The 20264-nt window shown below is 34.0% G+C and overlaps 1 protein-coding gene across 1 annotated transcript; it reads right to left on the bottom strand.

Moving 5' to 3' along the window:
• Positions 1-374: 374 nt before the first annotated feature.
• Positions 375-12238, bottom strand: LOC132733488 (uncharacterized). The gene is made up of 5 exons (XM_060720139.1): positions 12022-12238; positions 5219-6676; positions 4542-4692; positions 3205-3337; positions 375-2902 (listed from the first exon to the last, which is right to left on the bottom strand). The coding sequence occupies exons 1-5, from the start codon at positions 12027-12029 to the stop codon at positions 2196-2198; spliced, it is 2457 nt and encodes an 818-aa protein (XP_060576122.1). The 5' UTR covers positions 12030-12238; the 3' UTR covers positions 375-2195.
• Between the last annotated feature and the right edge of the window lie 8026 nt (positions 12239-20264).

Raw genomic sequence — 20264 nt, 5'->3', positions numbered from 1 at the left:
AAAATTCGACACATCCAGCAATATTGTTACACACTCGTCAATTATTCTATCAAACTATTCTTTGAAAGAGAGCGAAACGATAAATGAATAGATGAAAACAACCATTTGAGTTTACATATGGTGATTTTATTTTAAAAAATAATGTAAAAAGCGAAATATTAATAAACTGAACTATCACAGAGCGAAAGGAAATAGTGAATACAAATAATACCGAATCAGAATGCATAAAATATTTTACAAAATAAAATACAGTGACAATGTCTATAAGCAATAACGCAATCAATCAAGAAAAATAATGGATTCGAAGGGGATTTCAGTAAAAAGCACGTCATACAATAGCAAAAGACGGTTTTTTTTTGTTTTTTTTTAAAAAAAAAATAAAAAAAAATTAACAATCATATACAAAATAAAAATATTCAAAATTCTAAACAAAACCATAATATAGATTTTTTTTCAAATTTTAACTATTAAAGGAACCATCCAAAAAAAGTCAAAATAACACCATCAAAGACAAAAAGCAACAAAAAGAATTACAGTCATCAAGATTCCGGATAGAGATGACAGGAAGTTATTAATTTTTTACTTATATTAACAGTTTATAGTTCTAATTTTAGATAAGTCATATATATAAATATAATATTCATGTAGATTCAATACTAAATTTATTAAACTTGTTGAATAAAACGTAAATTATAATCTTATCCATTGAATTTAGTATTTCAAAATCCTCTAGGTATAACAGTTATATCCTGTCTTGACTTGGTGTTCCAGTATCCATATAGCACTAACCTCTAAATCAAACCTTGAATTCATATAATATCTAAATCAAACCTTGACCTGATACAGTTGCATCTAATCAAAACTTAAATTAAAGTATCAATATAACAGTAATATCAAAATTAAACAGAAAATCGATTTAAATCAAACCTTGAAGTAACGTATCCACACAACATTTATATATTCATTCTAAACCAATATTAAGTCCTTAAATTTTTTTTCATGTTTTACATATAAAACTAAAGAGACGTACTTTAACTAAGTAGAAACACACACACACACACACGCATGCACACACGCACGCACGCACGCACACACACACACACACACACACACACACATATATATATATATATATATTTAACAGCATTCTGAGATTCAAAATATATCAAATGATGATACACTACCAAAATACTTTTAAATAAAAAATAGAGTGCAACCTCAGCAAAGCTGATACCCTATGTACAGCAATAACCTCTTTATAACATCAGTATTATGTCATCCCAGAACAGTTCACAACAACCCTAATCTTGATAGAGCAAAACCTCAAAGCAGCTATTAAAATCTTGGTCTTTTGGTCCCAAAAGTATCTTCCAATAATTTTAGTAACTGACAAGTGTAGTCAAAACAATATTGATATTTTTCTGTACGAAAAGTATACAATAAAGAAATAAAATACGTCCCCCCCTCCAAAAAAAAAAACAACAAAAAAAAACCGATAATAACGAAAATAAAAAAATACATTTTAATGAATACGTAATATTCAAACAAAAACAAGGTCCTTTTGACGCGGTAACATTTACACAAAAATCATCGTGATATTTTCACAAAATCTATTTGACAACGTGATTAATATACAAAATCAATTTGATAATGTGACATTTATGCTTAATAAATATAATCAATGGCTCAGCAAAGTAATGAATGAATCCCTATCTTATATACAAAGACAGCAAAGTTGAACCAATACAAGTTCGGGTTATATTGCTGTATATGAACAGTGCCATATCACCTGGCTTTTGTTTGTAAAAGGCTATACAAATTATCAAAAATCTTTATGACTAACTATATTTCTGAAAAAAAAACATAGTCTTAACTGCAAGGTTGTGTGTTGTTGTAGGTATTGTTCTCGCTTATATTTGTTTAATGTTTAATATTTTACTAAGAGTTGCTCTATATGGTTTCAATTAATATCATCAATAATGAAAAAAATGTAAATTCCAGAACGATAAAAGAACTTTTTCTTATGTGACGCATTTTGCCTAAGCCGTCTTATATATCAAAATAAATGCAATATGTGATGGTCATACAACTTAACGTATACAAAGACACTATCCTGCAAAGTGACAAGATATGTGACAAATATCGATAAAAAAAACTGATAACAAAACAAAAAACTTTTGTGTCTTTAAACTACTTTAACCTCCGCATCCACCCCCACATCCACCACCCCCACATCCACCACCACCACATCCACCACCAGCACATCCGCCACCTCCACCACATCCGCCCCCTCCTCCACACCCGGCCCCTCCTCCACCACAACCACCACCTCCACCACAGCCCCCGCACCCACCACATCCCCCGCCATCATACCCGCCATCATACCCGCCACCACCACATGCAGCACAGTCACATCCCGCATCTCCCTCGGCGTCACCGTCAATTCCAGAGAACTCCATCACATCACCATCCCCACCTCCACACATAGCACATATATGTGCTCCGTAGTATGAATGCATGAAATAATTTGTCGGGGTACTCCAAAGCAAGCCTGCGGCCATGATAAATGCCATATCGTCTGACGGAATGGTAGTGATTGGTCTTGTTCCACGAGTTGAAGTGGTTGGTTTGACTTGTTGGCCTTCTCTCCATCCTTTTGGCCTTGGGACGCACAGCACGTGAAGCAAAGATACCGAAAATGCTAGGGCAATGTTTTCCGCAACTTCGTTACTAGAGGAGTCGATATTCAGTATACCTTTCATAAGGTCAATAGAAGCAGATTCTAAATTGAAAACATAGTCTTTCCGAAGATATCCCAGCTCAATTGTTTTTTTCCTGCCAGTTGAAAATTTGTAAAACATCAAAAATAAAGTTCCCGGACTCCCAGCAACACCTCTTTTCTCTACAAAGAATAAACAATTCAACAAATTTAGTTTGGAAACCCCGCCAATTCTTTACTCTTTTCGGGAAATGAAAATTATATAAATTGAGCGAAAATCTTTTTCAGAATTTATAAAATGTCAGTAAATTAAATCATCTAGTACTAACAAATCTAATGAAGGTGTGCATGAAACTTGAAAGCATTGTAGAATATAAAAGTACACTTATGTTCCAAATGACGTATATAAAGGTTGAAGTTAATAATCTGTTTTTAAAATTTTGAAATCATAAAGGTTACACTTGTTATTTTTTACATATACATACGTCTAGTCCCAGCAACGCCTCGTTTAAAATCTTTCCATCTTCCGGTGAGAATACCCCAGTCTCCGTCATTGTTTTTCAAAAGGACGGCTCTTTCTCCCAGTACAGGATTTAGCGTAACAACATCATGCTGAACCTAAAACGAGACATAAATACTAATTCGAATTACCTGCTTCTTTGTACATAATGACAGGCTTCGGGCGCTAACTATGGTCACACTTTTTTGACTAGACAACACTAAAAGTAACAATGTTTCGTCTATAGTAAGGTCACAAATTCACTCCAGTCGAACCATAACCACTTGCGCAGGCTCTCTGATTCGTTCCAAGATTCTGACGATCTCCGAAACTGAACATAGGCAGTGCATCGACTAGAGCCCAGCCAAACAAGTGTTTCTATCCGCGGACTGTAACTATCTATATATTTACATTTGAAACTAGAAACAGCGCCCTGCCACTAACTGAAACTAGCAACTGCGCCCTGTCATTATCCTTATATTTACATTTGAAACTAGAACTACTCTTTCAATATCGATAAATTTACATTTAAGGCTAATAATATATTTTTTATGGTTTTATATCATAAATATGATGCTAAAATTAAGATATATTGAAGTTCAAAAAATATTTCTGATAAACATATTAACATATTTAACATTTCATATAAATAAAGGGAGGTAATAAAAATTGATTTTCTATTAAGTCAAATTTTTCAATAAAAAATGCATACATTTATTTTAATGATTACACATAATATTTAGAAATATTTGCAGTTCAATTTACTAATTACTAAACGTGAGGGGTGTTAAACTTTCCATTTTCCTTTTTCTCAAGTAAACAGACTGTCTATAAAACTGAGTTTGCGATTGCAATTTTTAAAATATTTTTTAGATTTCAATGCCTTGAAGTGGTCTCCAGTCTTTCCAGTAATTTTATATATGCAGTTAATGCAATATTCCCACTAAAAGAAATAATATTGAACAATTGTGTGCATGTAGTCGAAATAAAATATCAACTCTATTTCCATAATTTACAAATTTAAAATAACTTTAAACTTTGGTATTCTAGAGATTATCAGCTTAACTTCAAGTCTTTGTAAGTGAATTAATACACAAGACAATATAACAAAAGCTATGCACCATTTTTAGAAAACAAAAGCGATTCAATAAGATTTGAAAATGCTGGTAAGATAAAACAAAAATGCATTTATAAATTAATATAAAAAAGTAACAAGCTATGATGAATTTAAAACATGGCTTTGAAACCGTGATTTTAAGGCATTTAGAATGTGTGTTTTAACTTTAATATTAAAGAACTATGTTGATATTCTAAATCACTTACTTGTCCTGGAAGAGGTAGTTGGTCTGAAGCTATCAAATGCCCGATAACCGACATTTTATCGTGATAGTACACCTGTATCACCGACATCATCAAAGGCTGACTGTGTATGGTCCTTGCTGTGAATTCTACATTCCCTAGATGATTTTTTAATCTAAAAGAAAGAAACAGATAAAGTAGACAGAGCGCAGCTGCAGACGTAGTCAATATTTGTCAACCATGTGAATGGTATAATGGTTCAGCAGCTGATATATTTCTTGTGTTGCATCTCTATCCCTCTATGCATTGCAAAGCTACCAGTTTGTGTCAAATTTAAAAAAGCAACAGACAACCACAATTAGTAGCATGTTGATGCTAGAGCTACTTTTTGAACAGGGATTTAAATCGCGCAAACAAAGAAAAAGTCGTATAGTGATGTTCAGCTTTAACGAAGGGAGAGAACCCCAGGTGCACCCCAGCATGATCGGCCACCTTAGAACCACGGACTCTCCTTTTCAATTATATTAGAGAAATGTATGAGCTATAAGATATTTTGAAGAAATGTCACTAGTTGTTCTAAATATCAATCAAGAACGCGTAAATGTTAAATTATCCAATAGTCCGTTAAAAAGTCGTTTTCTAAAACTGTTCTACCAAAAAATATTTTCCATAACCTAAAACAGAACAAAATACAAGCGTACCTGTGAGATGCCACCTGACAGATGTTATTTGTCCCTGTCGGAAGTCTTTCAAGAGGCACAGGACCCCAAAGTTGTTTTACATTTTCCGGTATAACAGCAGTCTCATATCTTCCACTCTCTAAGAATAAAAATACCTTCCCTTGAATCGGTGCCGAAAATTGTCCCTGAATATCTAAAATTATGTCAGAGCCACCAAGAGGTATCTGAGCATTAATTATTCCGCCGCTGGCTGCATTCGCTATCGAATCAATCTGTGGCAGCATATTTAACATGATAGATCCAACATCTGTCTTTGAAGTGCAAAACGCACAGCATGTGCGTTCTTGCACCCGGAAATGTATACTGTTGGTTTCCGCCGTGTCCATTTCATTTCGACTATCAATTTTCCAGGTAATCGTTCTGGCTCCACTTGGTACATCACCCGGCCGTTTCAAGGATAACCATTTTCGCACAAGCTTCGGTCCAGCGGCACTCGACACGATCAGTTTTAGTTTCTTGTACTTATTCGGATCCGTTAAGGGAAGATTCAAAGTTAAAGTTTCAAATGTTATGATAGTGCTTTTGGTACAAAAAGTGTACGACTCGTTCGGGCTTACTTTATAAAGAAATCCTGCCGGCGGCGTTCCACGATACATTGCTCCAAACAGAGAATAAGATTCATTGTAAAACTTTTTCCAGCTGTCACGTGTCTGTTTGTCTGCTTCACTTAGTTTCGATGCTTCACTACGATCATTTACAGAATCGTCATGATTAAACAAGTGGCCAATGATCTTAACCATATCTTTTTTGTAGACTAATGGACTCAACTGGTGTGTGTGCCACATCAAATCTATGTCGTAACATGGTACCATGAAAGCTTTCGGCAGTTGTGTTTTCAAATACAAGAACTGTTTATACCTCTGCAGGCAATTCTGCAAATACTTTCTATCTCGGTAGTGTGGTAACGAAACTTGATAGTAAAACACCATCTGTCGTTGGGCAGCGGCAGCAATGTCGTATGTTATCTTTGAACTAAAGTTATCAACGGCATTAGCATTGTATGGTGCTTTGTGATCAACTGTGAAAGGTTCATGATCCTCTGAATACATTTCCGACCAAAGTTTCTGTGACTCTTTCTGCTCTTCTTGAAAATTATTCATCCTTCGTAGCGTGTGATCAACAGTCCCACCAACAAGAGTTTGACAATCTGTTTCATAGGATTTAGGGCATAGCATATGACAATGCCATATCCATTCGATATCCAGAGGTGCAGATAAGCACCTTTTGGGGTATTTTATGGCCAGTGGAAGCCAGTATTTTTCATATCGGTAGACTGCACGTCTCAATACAGTTGGTTTCTTTAAATCCTGAATAGTGTCAACCGCTTTGAGAAATTCTGTTTGACACAGAGCTTCTTCGCATAGATCGACATCAAACTTTATTTTATCCGCTTCTTGCTTGTTTTGCATGGTTTGTGTACTGGAAAGAAAGTGAAATGTATTTTCTTTACATATGGCAACAAAAATAACGATTAAATACGCAGATGAGGGATGGCTTGGAAAAAAAATGAATACTAAAACAGCGATAAGTCTAATACAGTTTCTTAGGAGGTATGTATGACATAATTACTATAAAGGTTTTTACAAACTAAGTGACCCCGGGGCAAGGGATACAATAGAATATGTTACATACAACGTTTGTTCTCTATTAACTGCAGTTTCTGTGTATTCATTTATATATAAATATATATATATATTCATTTATGAAGAAAAGCCAATATTGACTTATGGAGCATAATTTATATTACTTTTGCAAGACGATCAGCTGATGCTACATGCCAAATCGGAGCTCTTGACGTTGTACACACATTCTTAAAGATTAAGGCCTTTTAATCCTACTTTATGAACCACACTAGAAACATATTTGACTTATTACGCGTCACATAAGGAGTTTTATGAAATCCTTCTTTTGATTAAGGAGGAGGTGTATTTTAAAGAAATTGTGGATAACGACAAACGACGGACATAATGTCTAAAATAAGAAGCTCAACTCTGAAATTAATTGAGTCTGTTCATAAGTCATTAGGGAAACGCTCAGAGGTTTCATAACATCGGTGTGGAATCACTTTTAAGACTTAAGTTTTTTTAATATTTATTTCTTAAAAGGTCAACAACCTTCAAAGTTAGATGAGCTCAAAGGACCAAGAAACTAACAATGTTAGATATTTGATATAAATTAATGACATCTATGTCCAGTCCAACCCCGTTCATTTGAAGAGCAGGGGATAGAAATTTTATTTCGAATAATCGATGGATTCGAATAATCGAAATCGGAATACTGTGATAGACGAAAAACTATTACACTTTGGTCAATCATAGCAAAATACCGTTTACAACACACTTGTTTCGTTTCCTGCAATCAATTGAGAAAATAATATAAAATTAAAGACTCGTAAAAATATTTTTTATTGACATTAAAGACATAAAAAGTTGCATTTTATATTACTTAATGTATAGTTTGGTTTCGTGGAAAGCCTTGATAATGGCCGTTTTGTCACTCGTACATATTTGCATTTTCGATTAGGGCAAAAGCTCTCATGTAGCATTACAATTAATGGAAATAAAGTTTCCTTTTAAAAGGAAAGGCTTGCACAGTTGTGCCTTCATCCCAACCCTTTAAAATTGTTTTTTTTTTTTTTTTTTTTTGGGGGGGGGGGGGGGGTCAATTTATTATCATTTTTTTTTAATTACGTATTTGTATATCATAAAGGGTTTATTTAGTTGTGTTTTTTTTTTTTGGAAAACCGAATTTTTTTTTGTCAAAACGATTTAGATCTAGTCTCTATTGTATAAAACTAATAAAGAAAATGATCAATCGTAAAAATATTAACGTGATACTGAAGGAAAACAAGTGTGCACATCTCATTTCCCCTTTTTCGCAGCGAAATCATTCCTTTGCTTTATAGACAAGTAAATGCACTAAAATACTTCGTTACGTGGTACCAATTAATAAGCATGTATCAACTATGATACATAGATCAGCAAGTGGCAAGGTTAATGATATGCATGGGCTATTTTTAAATTTCCTCACCAAGAAGTTGAATTGCGTTCAGTAGATCTAAATATAACTCGATCATGCGTGATTTGGTAAGCAGGACCACCCTTTGAAGACGGAATAATACTACAGTCACCATTCTCTATTGTATAAAACTAATACAGACAAAAAAAAACAATTATAAAAGAAACTAACTTTTGCGTCTTGAAAAACAAATGAAACGGAACAATTTCGTTTATAATTTATTACGGTTTAAACCGATAAATCAAGTAAATATAGAAATCCTATTTATATACACAAACTGGGATTACCGAAGTAACTAAAATAGCTTAGATTTCCGTAATATTACTCCGCAGTATGACGGAATCGCCCGAATTGTCACGATTGCAATCGGAACTACATCGGCTATTATCATTAATCCGAAGACTGACGGAAAAGGCCGAAAAGTTGCGATTGGCACGATTGCAGCTGGTTTCCCGTTCAATCATGCACCAACAGATGTAAGCAGGAAACCACCTTACCGGAACAAGTTTTCCAGATCAAATGGCTTGCAGCTGCTGCAAGCCAAAAACTATCGGATGTTTTGACAAATTCAAATATAGTGTATGTCTGAAAATCATCGCTGTCATCACCGAGCAATAAAGGTAACAACAACGGACACTGTGCATAACTTTTCGTTTTCGGAGTTAATTAAAGATCACGCAAAGCCTAATAATCAAGACTGTCTGACTGTCGAAAATTTTTCACAAGTCGGATTGGCAATCGAGTGGATCTGCGTAAATTAGTCAGGCTTCGAATAATAAGTGTGCAATTGATTCATAATTGTATAATCGGGACCGAAATTCAATTAAAAAATAGGAGGTAGTTGTCCTTTCGAATAATACGCTTGTAAATATATTGATTTATATAGAGATAAAAACGGGACCGCCGATCCACTTATGACAATGCCGGATATTCGAATAAAGGGTTGTCGAATAACCGGACTGTAGCATATTTTTCATTTAAACTTGTACTAAAATTCGCCTGTAAAATATCTTTGTTTACCTCACTAGATGATTGCTCAATGGTCATTTCCTGAACTATACAAGGTTATAATTATGAATAAACAGCTCCTGTCATAAATCACTTATAAACCAGATGTTTTATATCAAACACGACAAAATCATAAACAGTCGAAATTCGATATCAATTTAGATCAATCAAGTGGATCAATTGTGAGAAGACAATCTAGTTAAAATGCATTAATATGCAATAATTTATGTTAACACTTACAGCGCGACTATGAGCTATAAATGCTTTTGTCAATTGTGTATTGTGATATTTATGAAAAAAATAAAGCTTCTTTTCTTTTTCTTCTTTTTCTTCTTCTTCTTTCTTCTATCTTCTTCTTGCGGAAGACTTCCTCCGAATAAAGAGCATCCTATTAATAAAGTCGACTCTCTGATAATGTATCATTGATTATAAAAACCTCCAAATAAAGTCCACTTGTCTACAAAGGCAAGGCTTTGTCTCTCCCTTGATTGACGTTTGCTGTGAGTGGCCTTGCCATGGTTATAATTTGAATTTCAGTTGTTAATAACATGGGTTATAATGTCAAGATGCAGAGAAGTCGCACTTATAACACTAGCTAGATTGTTTGGGCCGAGATTGTTTGGGCCGCAAGCAAGCCTGTCACTTAACTGAGAATATCGCCACATCGACAATATAAAAATCTAGAAACAAAGTAATCCCTCGGATGGTCATATATATGGTCATTTTACTGATTGAGGATTCCTGGCTAAAAAGTTACAAATAGTGAATGTCAATATATTTTTTTTTAATTTGGATGTACAAAATATAACACCCAAATTACAATTTTTCATTCTATCCATCTCAAGACATTTAAAATGCATTCAAAAATTTCACAGTGAATCGATTTTTTCATGAAATGTTAAATATTTTTTTTTTGCACACCTGGCAACATTCTCATCAACTTACGTTTGGTTTTTAATGTGTAGATAACATTGTTATGTCCGTGCAATATATATCGTAAATTGAAGCTTCGGGTAAAGATCTACTTAAAAACAAATTATTTCTATTGTCGTAAAATTTGCAGATTTTAGATAAATTTTCTCCATAAGAAACCTGATATATTGCTTTTTGATTGAATTTTGTGTTCTACTGGTATATTAAACTTTTTTTTCAAAATTTGAAAAACAATGTAAAAAATGTAATTTTGTATTGAGAATTTGGGTAACTGAGATCTTTTTCTTCTTCTTCTTCTTCTTACTAAGCTAATTATTGTCAAATCTGTTGAAAGACTTCATGCGAATAAAGAGCATCCTATAAATAAAAATCCGGAAACAAAGAAATCCCTCGGAAGCATTAATCACAACACAATTTCTTGAAAGTTGCAGGCTCGGTTTTGATTGAGGCTTTACATAAAGGGATAATGAATAAGTCCGACCTCTCATTAAATAATCAAAAAAATAAAAAAACCCCAAATAAAAATTTTCCCCCCATTAGTTTGTGTAAGGGGAAATTCCCATGGTTTTAATTTGAATTTCAATTGTTAATAACATGGGTTATAATGTCAAAATGCAGAAAAGTCGCACTTATAACACTAGCTAGATTGTTTTGACCGCAGGCAAGATAACAGAAGAAAGTTTTTTATTTGTTAAACATTGTCTCACCTAGTTTATCTATCAGACATTTTATCGTGCCTCCTTGCCAAGCAACAGTTTTGAATAAATGCTATAGTGGTAATTCGATATGTCTTTTTAGACGGAAGGTTAAGTTAAGATGTATTGACAATTCAAAACAATTTTTTTAACGATTTTCTGCTTTCATATTAGTTGGCACTGGACATTATCCGCTTCATCTACCCTCACCAAGCTAAATATCTTAATTTATGTTGTACATCTTTCAATCTAAAGGACAAAGTCATTCATAAGTTCAAGGAATATGACTATGAAACGCTGCAAATCAAGATCAGTCGTGCAGCTCTGGGGAAAAAGGTGTTGCCGCCAGGAGGCTAAGGATTCAGACCGTGAAGAGCACATTAATGACCATGATGAAGACGTTTATTTAAAAATGTCTATATAATGGCATTGCTTCAGTTTACGAACAACAAACAAGGGTTAAGGAATGCTATGTAATATGGAATAATGATGTTAACAAGGTGGCCGATTTGTGACCTATATCTACTTTCAAAGTGAATCCATTTATATAGAGTGTGACAAAGCGATGCACCTTTTGCACATTTGTATTTATTGGATTTATATGAATCGAAAAAGGAATCTTTGAGCATTATATATGATTTAAACCAATATCTAAGTCACTATTAAAAGTATGGAGAAAACGATTGTTGCTCAATAAATGTTTAAATTTTATGTGATTTTTTCTTGGTCCATTCCGCCCACTGATCCCTGGTGTGAACCAAATTACAGATATTTATGTCAGTATGATGAGTAAACCACTTTTACATATATATTAAATATATGAATGTATTGTGTCCGTATCTTTCGTTTGCAAATAAGAAAATCAAAGAAGATACATGTACATGTATATGAAAAAATACGTTTTTTTTCAGGTCACTAAGCTTTTCCAGTTAATTTCATAAAAATTAAAGAAGGTTGTTTTAACTAGCTTGTACATTAAATTTCCATTTAACATATTAATATTTTAATGAAAATTTGTTTGTAAAGATATATAATGCTCCGTCGCTAAAGGTCACAAAGAACGTAAAATACATGTATAATGTAAAATAATGAATAACATTTTGTACATACGGCAACATATCTTAGCTTTCAGCCTGAAAATCCAAATTCTGTTTCTGGCTCACACATAGCCTGAGACCGAAAAGCAAATCAGTGCTATCATTAAATACCTGTACCATATCAAATAATCATCTGTTGCATAGTTTTATTTCCTTGGTATTTACATAAACAAACTGGATGATAGGTTCGTTATAATTATTACAAGTAAATAATATACATAAAACGTGACTGTTTTCATGCAATGGAAAGCAATAACAAACACTTCTTTCACTTCCGCAACTCTTTCCGATCGCGTAGCTGCAACGGGCAAAGTATGCCTATTGACAACACTTTGCTTCGGTTTGGATAAATGACAGAATTGGTCCAATAATGACTATGTAAGCATATCTATTCTAACGAACTATTTTGCATCTAAAGTGACAATAATGTCGTGTTGAAGCGTGCCCTTGCTAGACCTCCGCAGGAAACATGTTAATACTTTCAAATACACCCCTGCATGGACACAAACACACTTAAGTTATAAGTAGATTGTATCGGAAATCGTAAATTATAATTTCGGAAGAAATAATTGTTATAATGATTAAACCTTCTTGGATAAACAAGCTTAAATTTTGGTTCCAAAGATATTCGGGGGACAGTTCTTGACCCCTTAATTCTTGCTACTGCTAGTCAAATCAAAATAACTTTCAACATCTAAACACAAGTGAGGCATCTGTCTTAATCATGAACTTAGTTTAATTAACATTATAAAATGAAATTTCATTTAAAATCGAGCCTCAATGATAAAAGATATGGACAAATAATACAATGACCAGCATTACCCCACCACAGTCTCAAGCATAATTTGTCTCCGTTGCCTCTGTTTACCATTATTTGCAAGGGTTGTGAACCTTCCTGTCCAAAATACAGCGTTAAAAATCTAACGAAATTGTTTTGCTTATCAATTTATATCTCTTTCATATATAACAATCATGAAATAATTATACAAAAATTTAGGGGTTTTTTTTAAGGCTTCAATCAACACTTTAAAATACGTTTGATAAAATCTTTATTTTTGAAATCTAATATTCACAACTACAAATGTTAAACTATGTAAAAAAAGCACATGCTATTCAGTGTATGGGGAAAAATCCTTATTTTGTTAGAATTAAAAGTGCACCAATATGGTTGTATTGAAACGTGATTTTGTTTCATCTTTTTGAAAAAGTCAATGGCTATTAATGGGGGGATTAATAAGGTTCTTAACCATAAATTATCAATGCATCTTAACATGATTGCCACAGTTTAGAATTGTTCACTATTTACGGGAGTAAGCGACCGGATAGCCGGTAGAGCCGCGATCTGTATTCCGAAGGTCCCCGCGTTCGAGTCCCGGGCAGGCAGTATTTTTTTCACGCCATGTGGTATAATGGTACTTTTCTACTTGTTGATGATATTTCCTATAACCCTTACCCTCCTAAAACCGATATCGATTAGCCTCTGTTACCAGTATAGAGATTGGACAGACTGCATATCTGTGCTCTATACTGTTACCTTATTCTAATTCAAATTTCAATCTAAACATCCCTAAAATCGATAATGGACAGTTTAGCTGGACAATTTCATTTAATAAATTCAGCAATATAAGGATTACAAGAAAGATGAATTAAGAAATAAACACAATTTCTGTTTAGATGAAAAAAGCAATGAATACATTAAACTAAACAAAAACTCATTATTTTATAAGGAGAGGTAATGTAAAATGTACAAAAATCTATAAATACTAAGAACACAAGTATAGATCAACTTTTCCATCACTTCTAAACTGCTTAAAGTTATGATAAATAATTTGACATGAAAATATATCCCAATATATTATATCTATAAAGGTAACTAGTAAGTGTTACCAAAATGAAGAAGGTACTTCATGACATTGCTGTGAGTACTGCAAGTACGCTGTACATGTATTTCTATAATTTTACAATTAGTTTTACCCAAAATGTGAAATTGTAATAAGAAAAATATCTACAGTCATGCGTAAAACATACAATACATAATATATATGTTTGATCAGTACTTTATATCAAATATCAGTTACATTTAAATCAAACCTTAAATTAAAATAATAATGTAACAGAAGCATCTAAATAAAACATTGAATCTTTATCACCCGCGGCGCAAGAGTGTAACAAAGCCATTTAATGAAACAATATTAAACAACAGTGTAATAACACTTTGACGTGGCGTCATTTGCGTGTAGGTTTAATACTGGATTTATTGAACGAGTTGAACGTATAAAATCATATTATGCGAGCCTCTGATTTTGTATTAAATCTACACGAAATTTTCCACATATCTAAAGCAAGAAAGGTACACTGTTATAAAAAGTCCTTTTTATTTAATTGACGCGCCTAAAGTGTAACGCTATTATGAGAGCGCTTTTACGCTACTGTATGTTTGCATATAACGCAAATGACGTCACGTCACGTAAAAGTGTTATTACACTGGTGTAGTATCTTTTTTAAGAAATGGCTTTTTTCCAATACTGCGCCTCGGTTTATGTGATAAACGATTCTAACTGGTTAGGGACTGCAATTATATGCGACTGTTTTTTTTCTCCCTCGATAGGATAGCTTAAGTTTACACAACTTTATACAAGCAGCAATTATAACGTAAGTGTATTGATATTTTCCGTTCTTTATATGTTTCCTTTCAATATGATGCCACTTACACTAACACAACGGGTCTGATCCATATCAGTTGATAAATACGAAACATCGGTCCCGATTCGTAAGCAACGTAATGACGTCATAAATCCTCTTTTATATATAAGAGTTAATCTAAATCCACTCTTGACTTTGTGTTCCAGTATCCATAGAACACTAATCTCTAAATCAAACCTTAGATTAAATTATCATCTAAATTAAACCTTGAATGTATATGCCGAGTTACATCTAAATTAAAACTTGTACTCGTATTTAAGTACCAATATAACAGTAACATCAAAATAAATATAAACTCAATGTTACAACTAAATCAAACTTTGAAGTTATTTATCCGCACAACAGTTATATGTTCATTTTAAACCAGCAGTAAGTCCTTAAATTAATATAATTTTCATGTTTTCATAAAAAACTAAAGAGGCGTTATTTAACTACGTAGAAACACTGAATAAAGCCTTCGAAAATAAAAATACACACACACAACGAGATACTTATACAAAATTAAATTGGTAATGTGACAATACAAAAAAGGCTTAAAGCTACACAAAAAAAACACACAAAAAACAGAAACCATTCAACATCTTGTGATTCAAACTATATAAAATGATGTTACACAAAAAATACATTTTTATATCAAAAATACAGTACAATGGCCAACGCTACCGAAATAAAATTCTTTCGAGACATGATTCAAAATAATGCCAATATCACTCTTTTTCAACATGATAATGCTACAAGCCATACAGATAGGGACACTGGCGTATAACAGTGCATTTATTAATGACTCGCCTATCAAAAGTCCTGATCTAAATCCCATTGAATACCTTTCGGCTAATTTGAACCAGCGTTTTAGACTTCCCATATTCCACCGTCAAACGTCATTTAGCTAAGACAAGCATTAATTTAGAAATAAAACAACATTCCACAAGCCGAAATCAATACGCTCATCCGTTCTATGCGCCAACGATGCCAGACAGTCCTGGATGCTGATAGTGTTCATATCCGATATTGACCTCATCTGCATTTTTACTACCATTTCAATACTTTTGGATAAACCCTTAGAAATAACCGCAATAAAATACTCTTTCGATAATATAAATCTGCTATTACCCAGATTTTCATATTTTAGTATATCTGCACATAAAACAGGGGAAGTTTCTTTTTTTTGTTCAGTATATATGTGGTCTTGGGAAACACTCCCCTCCCCAAAAATATATACCAACAATTTTTACTCACTTTTTAGAGTTACTGACAAGCGCACTTTAAAACAAATGATATTTTTCTGCACAAGAAGTACAATGTACAAAATAAATATAAAATAAAGAAATTAAAATATAGTCATTAGGTCATGAAACTATACACATGGATAAAAAATAAAAAAAACTACATTTTTATTTAATATAAAATTGCATGTTTGTAACATAAATTATACAAAATACAATGGATCACGTTATTTTTACACAAAATCCTTTTGACGCCGTAATTTTTAAACAAAATTCATTGGACATCGTGACATTTACACAACATTCTTCTAAAATTGAAACATTTAAACAAAATCTAATTAACAGCCTGATATTTATATAAAATCAATTGGATAATGTGACAAATGTATAAAATATATATAATAATTGGCTCTGCAAAGTTATGAATAATTATCTTTTTTGTATTTAAAGAAAGCAAAGGTATACTAAAACAATTTTGTTATAAAGACTTTTAATAGGTTTTATTGCCGTATATGAACAGTATTTTGCCATAAAGCCCTATAATACAGGCTCGTGATATATAAACTAGCTAATGTTTATTATAAGCCATATAACTATAAAAAAAAACTTCATGACTAAATTTATTAAAACTACAGAATCTACATTGCCTTTAGATCAATCAAAACTGCAAGGCAATGTTGTAATGGTTTCGCTAATACGAAAAATGTTATTGTATTCGCTAATAGTAAAAATGTAAAAAATTTAATGTAAACTATAATACAATCTTTTCCTTCTGCGATGCATTTTGCATAGGCCGCCTTATATAAAAAAATAAATACAACATCTAACGGTCATACAACTGTACGTTTACACATACACTATCCTGCAAAGTGACAGAATGTGTTACAGATATCTAACATCAATATAACTGATAACAGAAATGAAAAAAGTTTGTCAAGGAGATATTTATGCAAATGACTTTAACCACCTCAGCATCAACCCCCACATCCACCACCACCGCCACATCCGCCCCCTCCGCCACATCCACCGCCTCTCCACACCCGCCCCCTCCGCCACATCCGCCCCCTCCACCACATCCACCCCCTCCTCCACATCCACCACCTCCACCACAGCCTCCGCACCCACCACATCCCCCGCCACCACTGCAAGCAGCACCGTCACACCCAACATCTCCGGTGTCGCCGTCAATTCCATAGGCTGAATAAAAAAACTCCATGACACCACAACCCCCGCCTCCACACATGGCACAAATATTTGCACCGTAGTGTAAATGAAAGTAATAATTTGAAGGGATACTCGTAAGCAAACCTGCGGCCATGATAAATTTCATATCTTCTGACGGAATGGTGGTTATTGGTCGTGATCCACGAGTTAAAGTGGTGGGTTTAACTTGGTAGCCTTCATTCCATCTATTTGACATTGGGATGCAGAGCACGTGAAGCAAAGATACCGAAAATGCAAGGGCAATGTTTTCCGCAACTTCGTTACTAGAGGAGTCGATATTCAGTATACCTTCCATGAGGTCGATCTGAGCAGATTCCAAATTGAAAACATACTCTTTCCTAAGATATCCCAGCTCAATCGTGGTTATTCTTCCAGTTGAAAATTTGTAAAACTTTAAAAATAGAGTTCCCGGACTCCCATCAACTCCGCTTTTTTCTTAAAAAAAAAAATTAATTTGATTGAGTGAATCCCTCCAGTAAAATCGTATTTTCTTTACACATTTCAGGATATAAAAGTTACAGAATGTGGGCGAAGATCTGTTTCCGGAATATAATAATATCAGTAGATTAAACCAGCTCCTTACAAATTTCAGGAAATTTAAGATGTGACAAGGGCAACATTGTCGCAAAGTACGTCCGTCAAAAATGCTTTTGTCAGGGATGAAGCATTATAGATATGTATTATAAGAATCTTACACTGGCTGCCGGTACAGACCGGAATATCTAGCTCGAGGTTAACTGTTTACGGCGGTAACGAGGCTCTGCCGAGTTTCCGCTAAACAGTTACCTGAAAGCTAGATATTCCCGTCTGCACTGACAGCCCGTGTTTGATTCTTTTTCTTGCATATTACATATCCTTGACCTTGACCTTGAAAATATTAACCTAAATTACATGTGTCACACTTGTAGTCATGATAGTTATCATTTGTGTTACAATCCATCAATAAATGATGACTAAATGGTCCCCGTACACAAACATACCTCACTATGTGACCTTGACTTTGGTAGCAGGGACCTGGATTATGTACGCAATACTTAGCTTCTTAATGGTAGTCATGATAATGACCATTAATGTGTTTCAATCCCTAAATGGTCCACAAATGTGTGACATTGACCTTGGCTGCAGGGACCTAAATTTTGTACGTGACACTCCATCTCACCGTGGTGAACATCTGTGCCAAGTTATATTGAAATCCCTCTATGCATGTAGAAACTTTGCTCCGGACAAGCGTTTTTCAATTACCTCAAGTGTGACCTTCTGGTCCAGGAAAGATCTCGATATTTTATCTTCTTTATTGACCTTGACCTTGCATATATTAACCTAAATTACATCTTTTACACCCGTAGTCAAGATAATTACCATTTGTGTTTCAATTCCTCAATAAATGATGACTTAATGGTCCAAATGCACATTTTCATATTTTTATCCGAACTTTGACCCCAATGTTTGACCTTGACCTTGCCCGCAGGGACTTAAATTTTGCACGCGTCTCCATGGAGAACTTTTGTCCCAAGTTATATTGAAATCCCTCTATGCATGTTTAAGTTTTACTCCGGACAAGCGTTTTTCAATGACCTCTTAGTGTGACCTTGTCCTTTGACCGAGAGACCTGGTTCATACTCCTTCTCATAGTGGGTAACATTTCTATGAAGTTTCATAAAATTGACAAAAATTGGACGCCGCCCGGCCACCAGCCGCCCACCTGCCGGCAAGGGGGGGGGGCTATAATACGACCTGTTTTTCAAAGGGGCATATAAAATGGTTATTCTAATACGACCCGCATTTTCCCTATTGAGCATAGAAGAACCGAAAGTGTGTGACTGTTATTATGCTATAAAATCACTGTTTGACGTTCTATATTACGACATGTGACCATTATACACGTGACGTAACCTCAAAAATGTGGCGCGCTGACAGTATGTACGGAAACGTTTGTTTGTTTGATAGTTTGTTTGGTTCATTTGACGCTTTTTCCCAACAGTATTTCAGTCATATAGGCGGGTAGTTTCCTAACCATCGTTCCTGGAGAGTTACACCAGTAATAGACTACCTTCCTCCACGCTTAACTACCAAGCATCTCCTGGGGATCGAACCCACACCAGAGAGGTAACTGGATTAGAAGTCATCAACTCTAACCCCTCGACAACGGAAACAAATCAGTCGCAATTAAGCGTAATATCAGGTACATTAGCATTTATTTGTTGATGTCGTGTTAGAATCGAAATAATATATCCAAATCGGTGATTTTATTGCTTGATAAAATCACTGTTTGTCGTCCAGATGCGCATCATTATATCACTCGAGCTACGCCCTCGTGATATAATTCCCCGCATACGAACTCCAAACAGTGATTTTATAGAGCAATGAAATCACTTTTTGGGATATATTATTTCTTAAATAAAATATAAGTGTGAAATATAAATGAAATTTAAGTGAAATGAAAAGTGAACATTTTATTGTCCATGAAACCCGAAAGCATCGTCAAAATAATATTACATAATGACATCAAATGTTGGTGTATAAAAGTTGATGAAAATATTCTGTTTTGAAAATTTTCAAATAATAAAGGCTAGACTAGTTAGGTCTTTTTTTTATTTTTGAACAAATACATACGTCTAGTCCCAGCAACACCTCGTTTAAAACCCTTCCATCTTCCGGTAAGAATACCCCAGTCTCCATCATTGTTTTTCAAAAGAACGGCTCTTTCTCCCAGTACAGGGTGTAGCGTAACAACATCATGCTGAACCTAAAACGAGACAAAAACATTAATCTGAATTACCTGCCCTTTGTAGATAATAGCATGGTTCGGTTCACAGTTGTTCGACTGGACAACGCAAAACTCAGTGAGACTCTTCGTGATTTTGACACTTAGACAAAGAAGTAAAAACCAGTGTTAAACTGTCAATAAAAACTGGTTAGGGACTACTTGTATATGCGGCTATTATGTTTTCTCCGTCGATTATATATAGTTTACAAAGCCTTTTAAAGTAACAATAAAAAACATTTTTAATTTATATGTTCAGTTCTTATAATGTTTTCTTTTCATTCAAAACCGAAATAATATCTCACATATACTAACACCACAGATTTCATTCATATCATTTAA

This window comes from Ruditapes philippinarum, unplaced genomic scaffold, assembly GCF_026571515.1.
Source record: "Ruditapes philippinarum isolate M1 unplaced genomic scaffold, ASM2657151v2 ctg842_1_1_1_1, whole genome shotgun sequence".
Lineage (NCBI taxonomy): Eukaryota > Metazoa > Mollusca > Bivalvia > Venerida > Veneridae > Ruditapes > Ruditapes philippinarum.
This window is presented reverse-complemented; position numbering and strand designations above follow the sequence as displayed.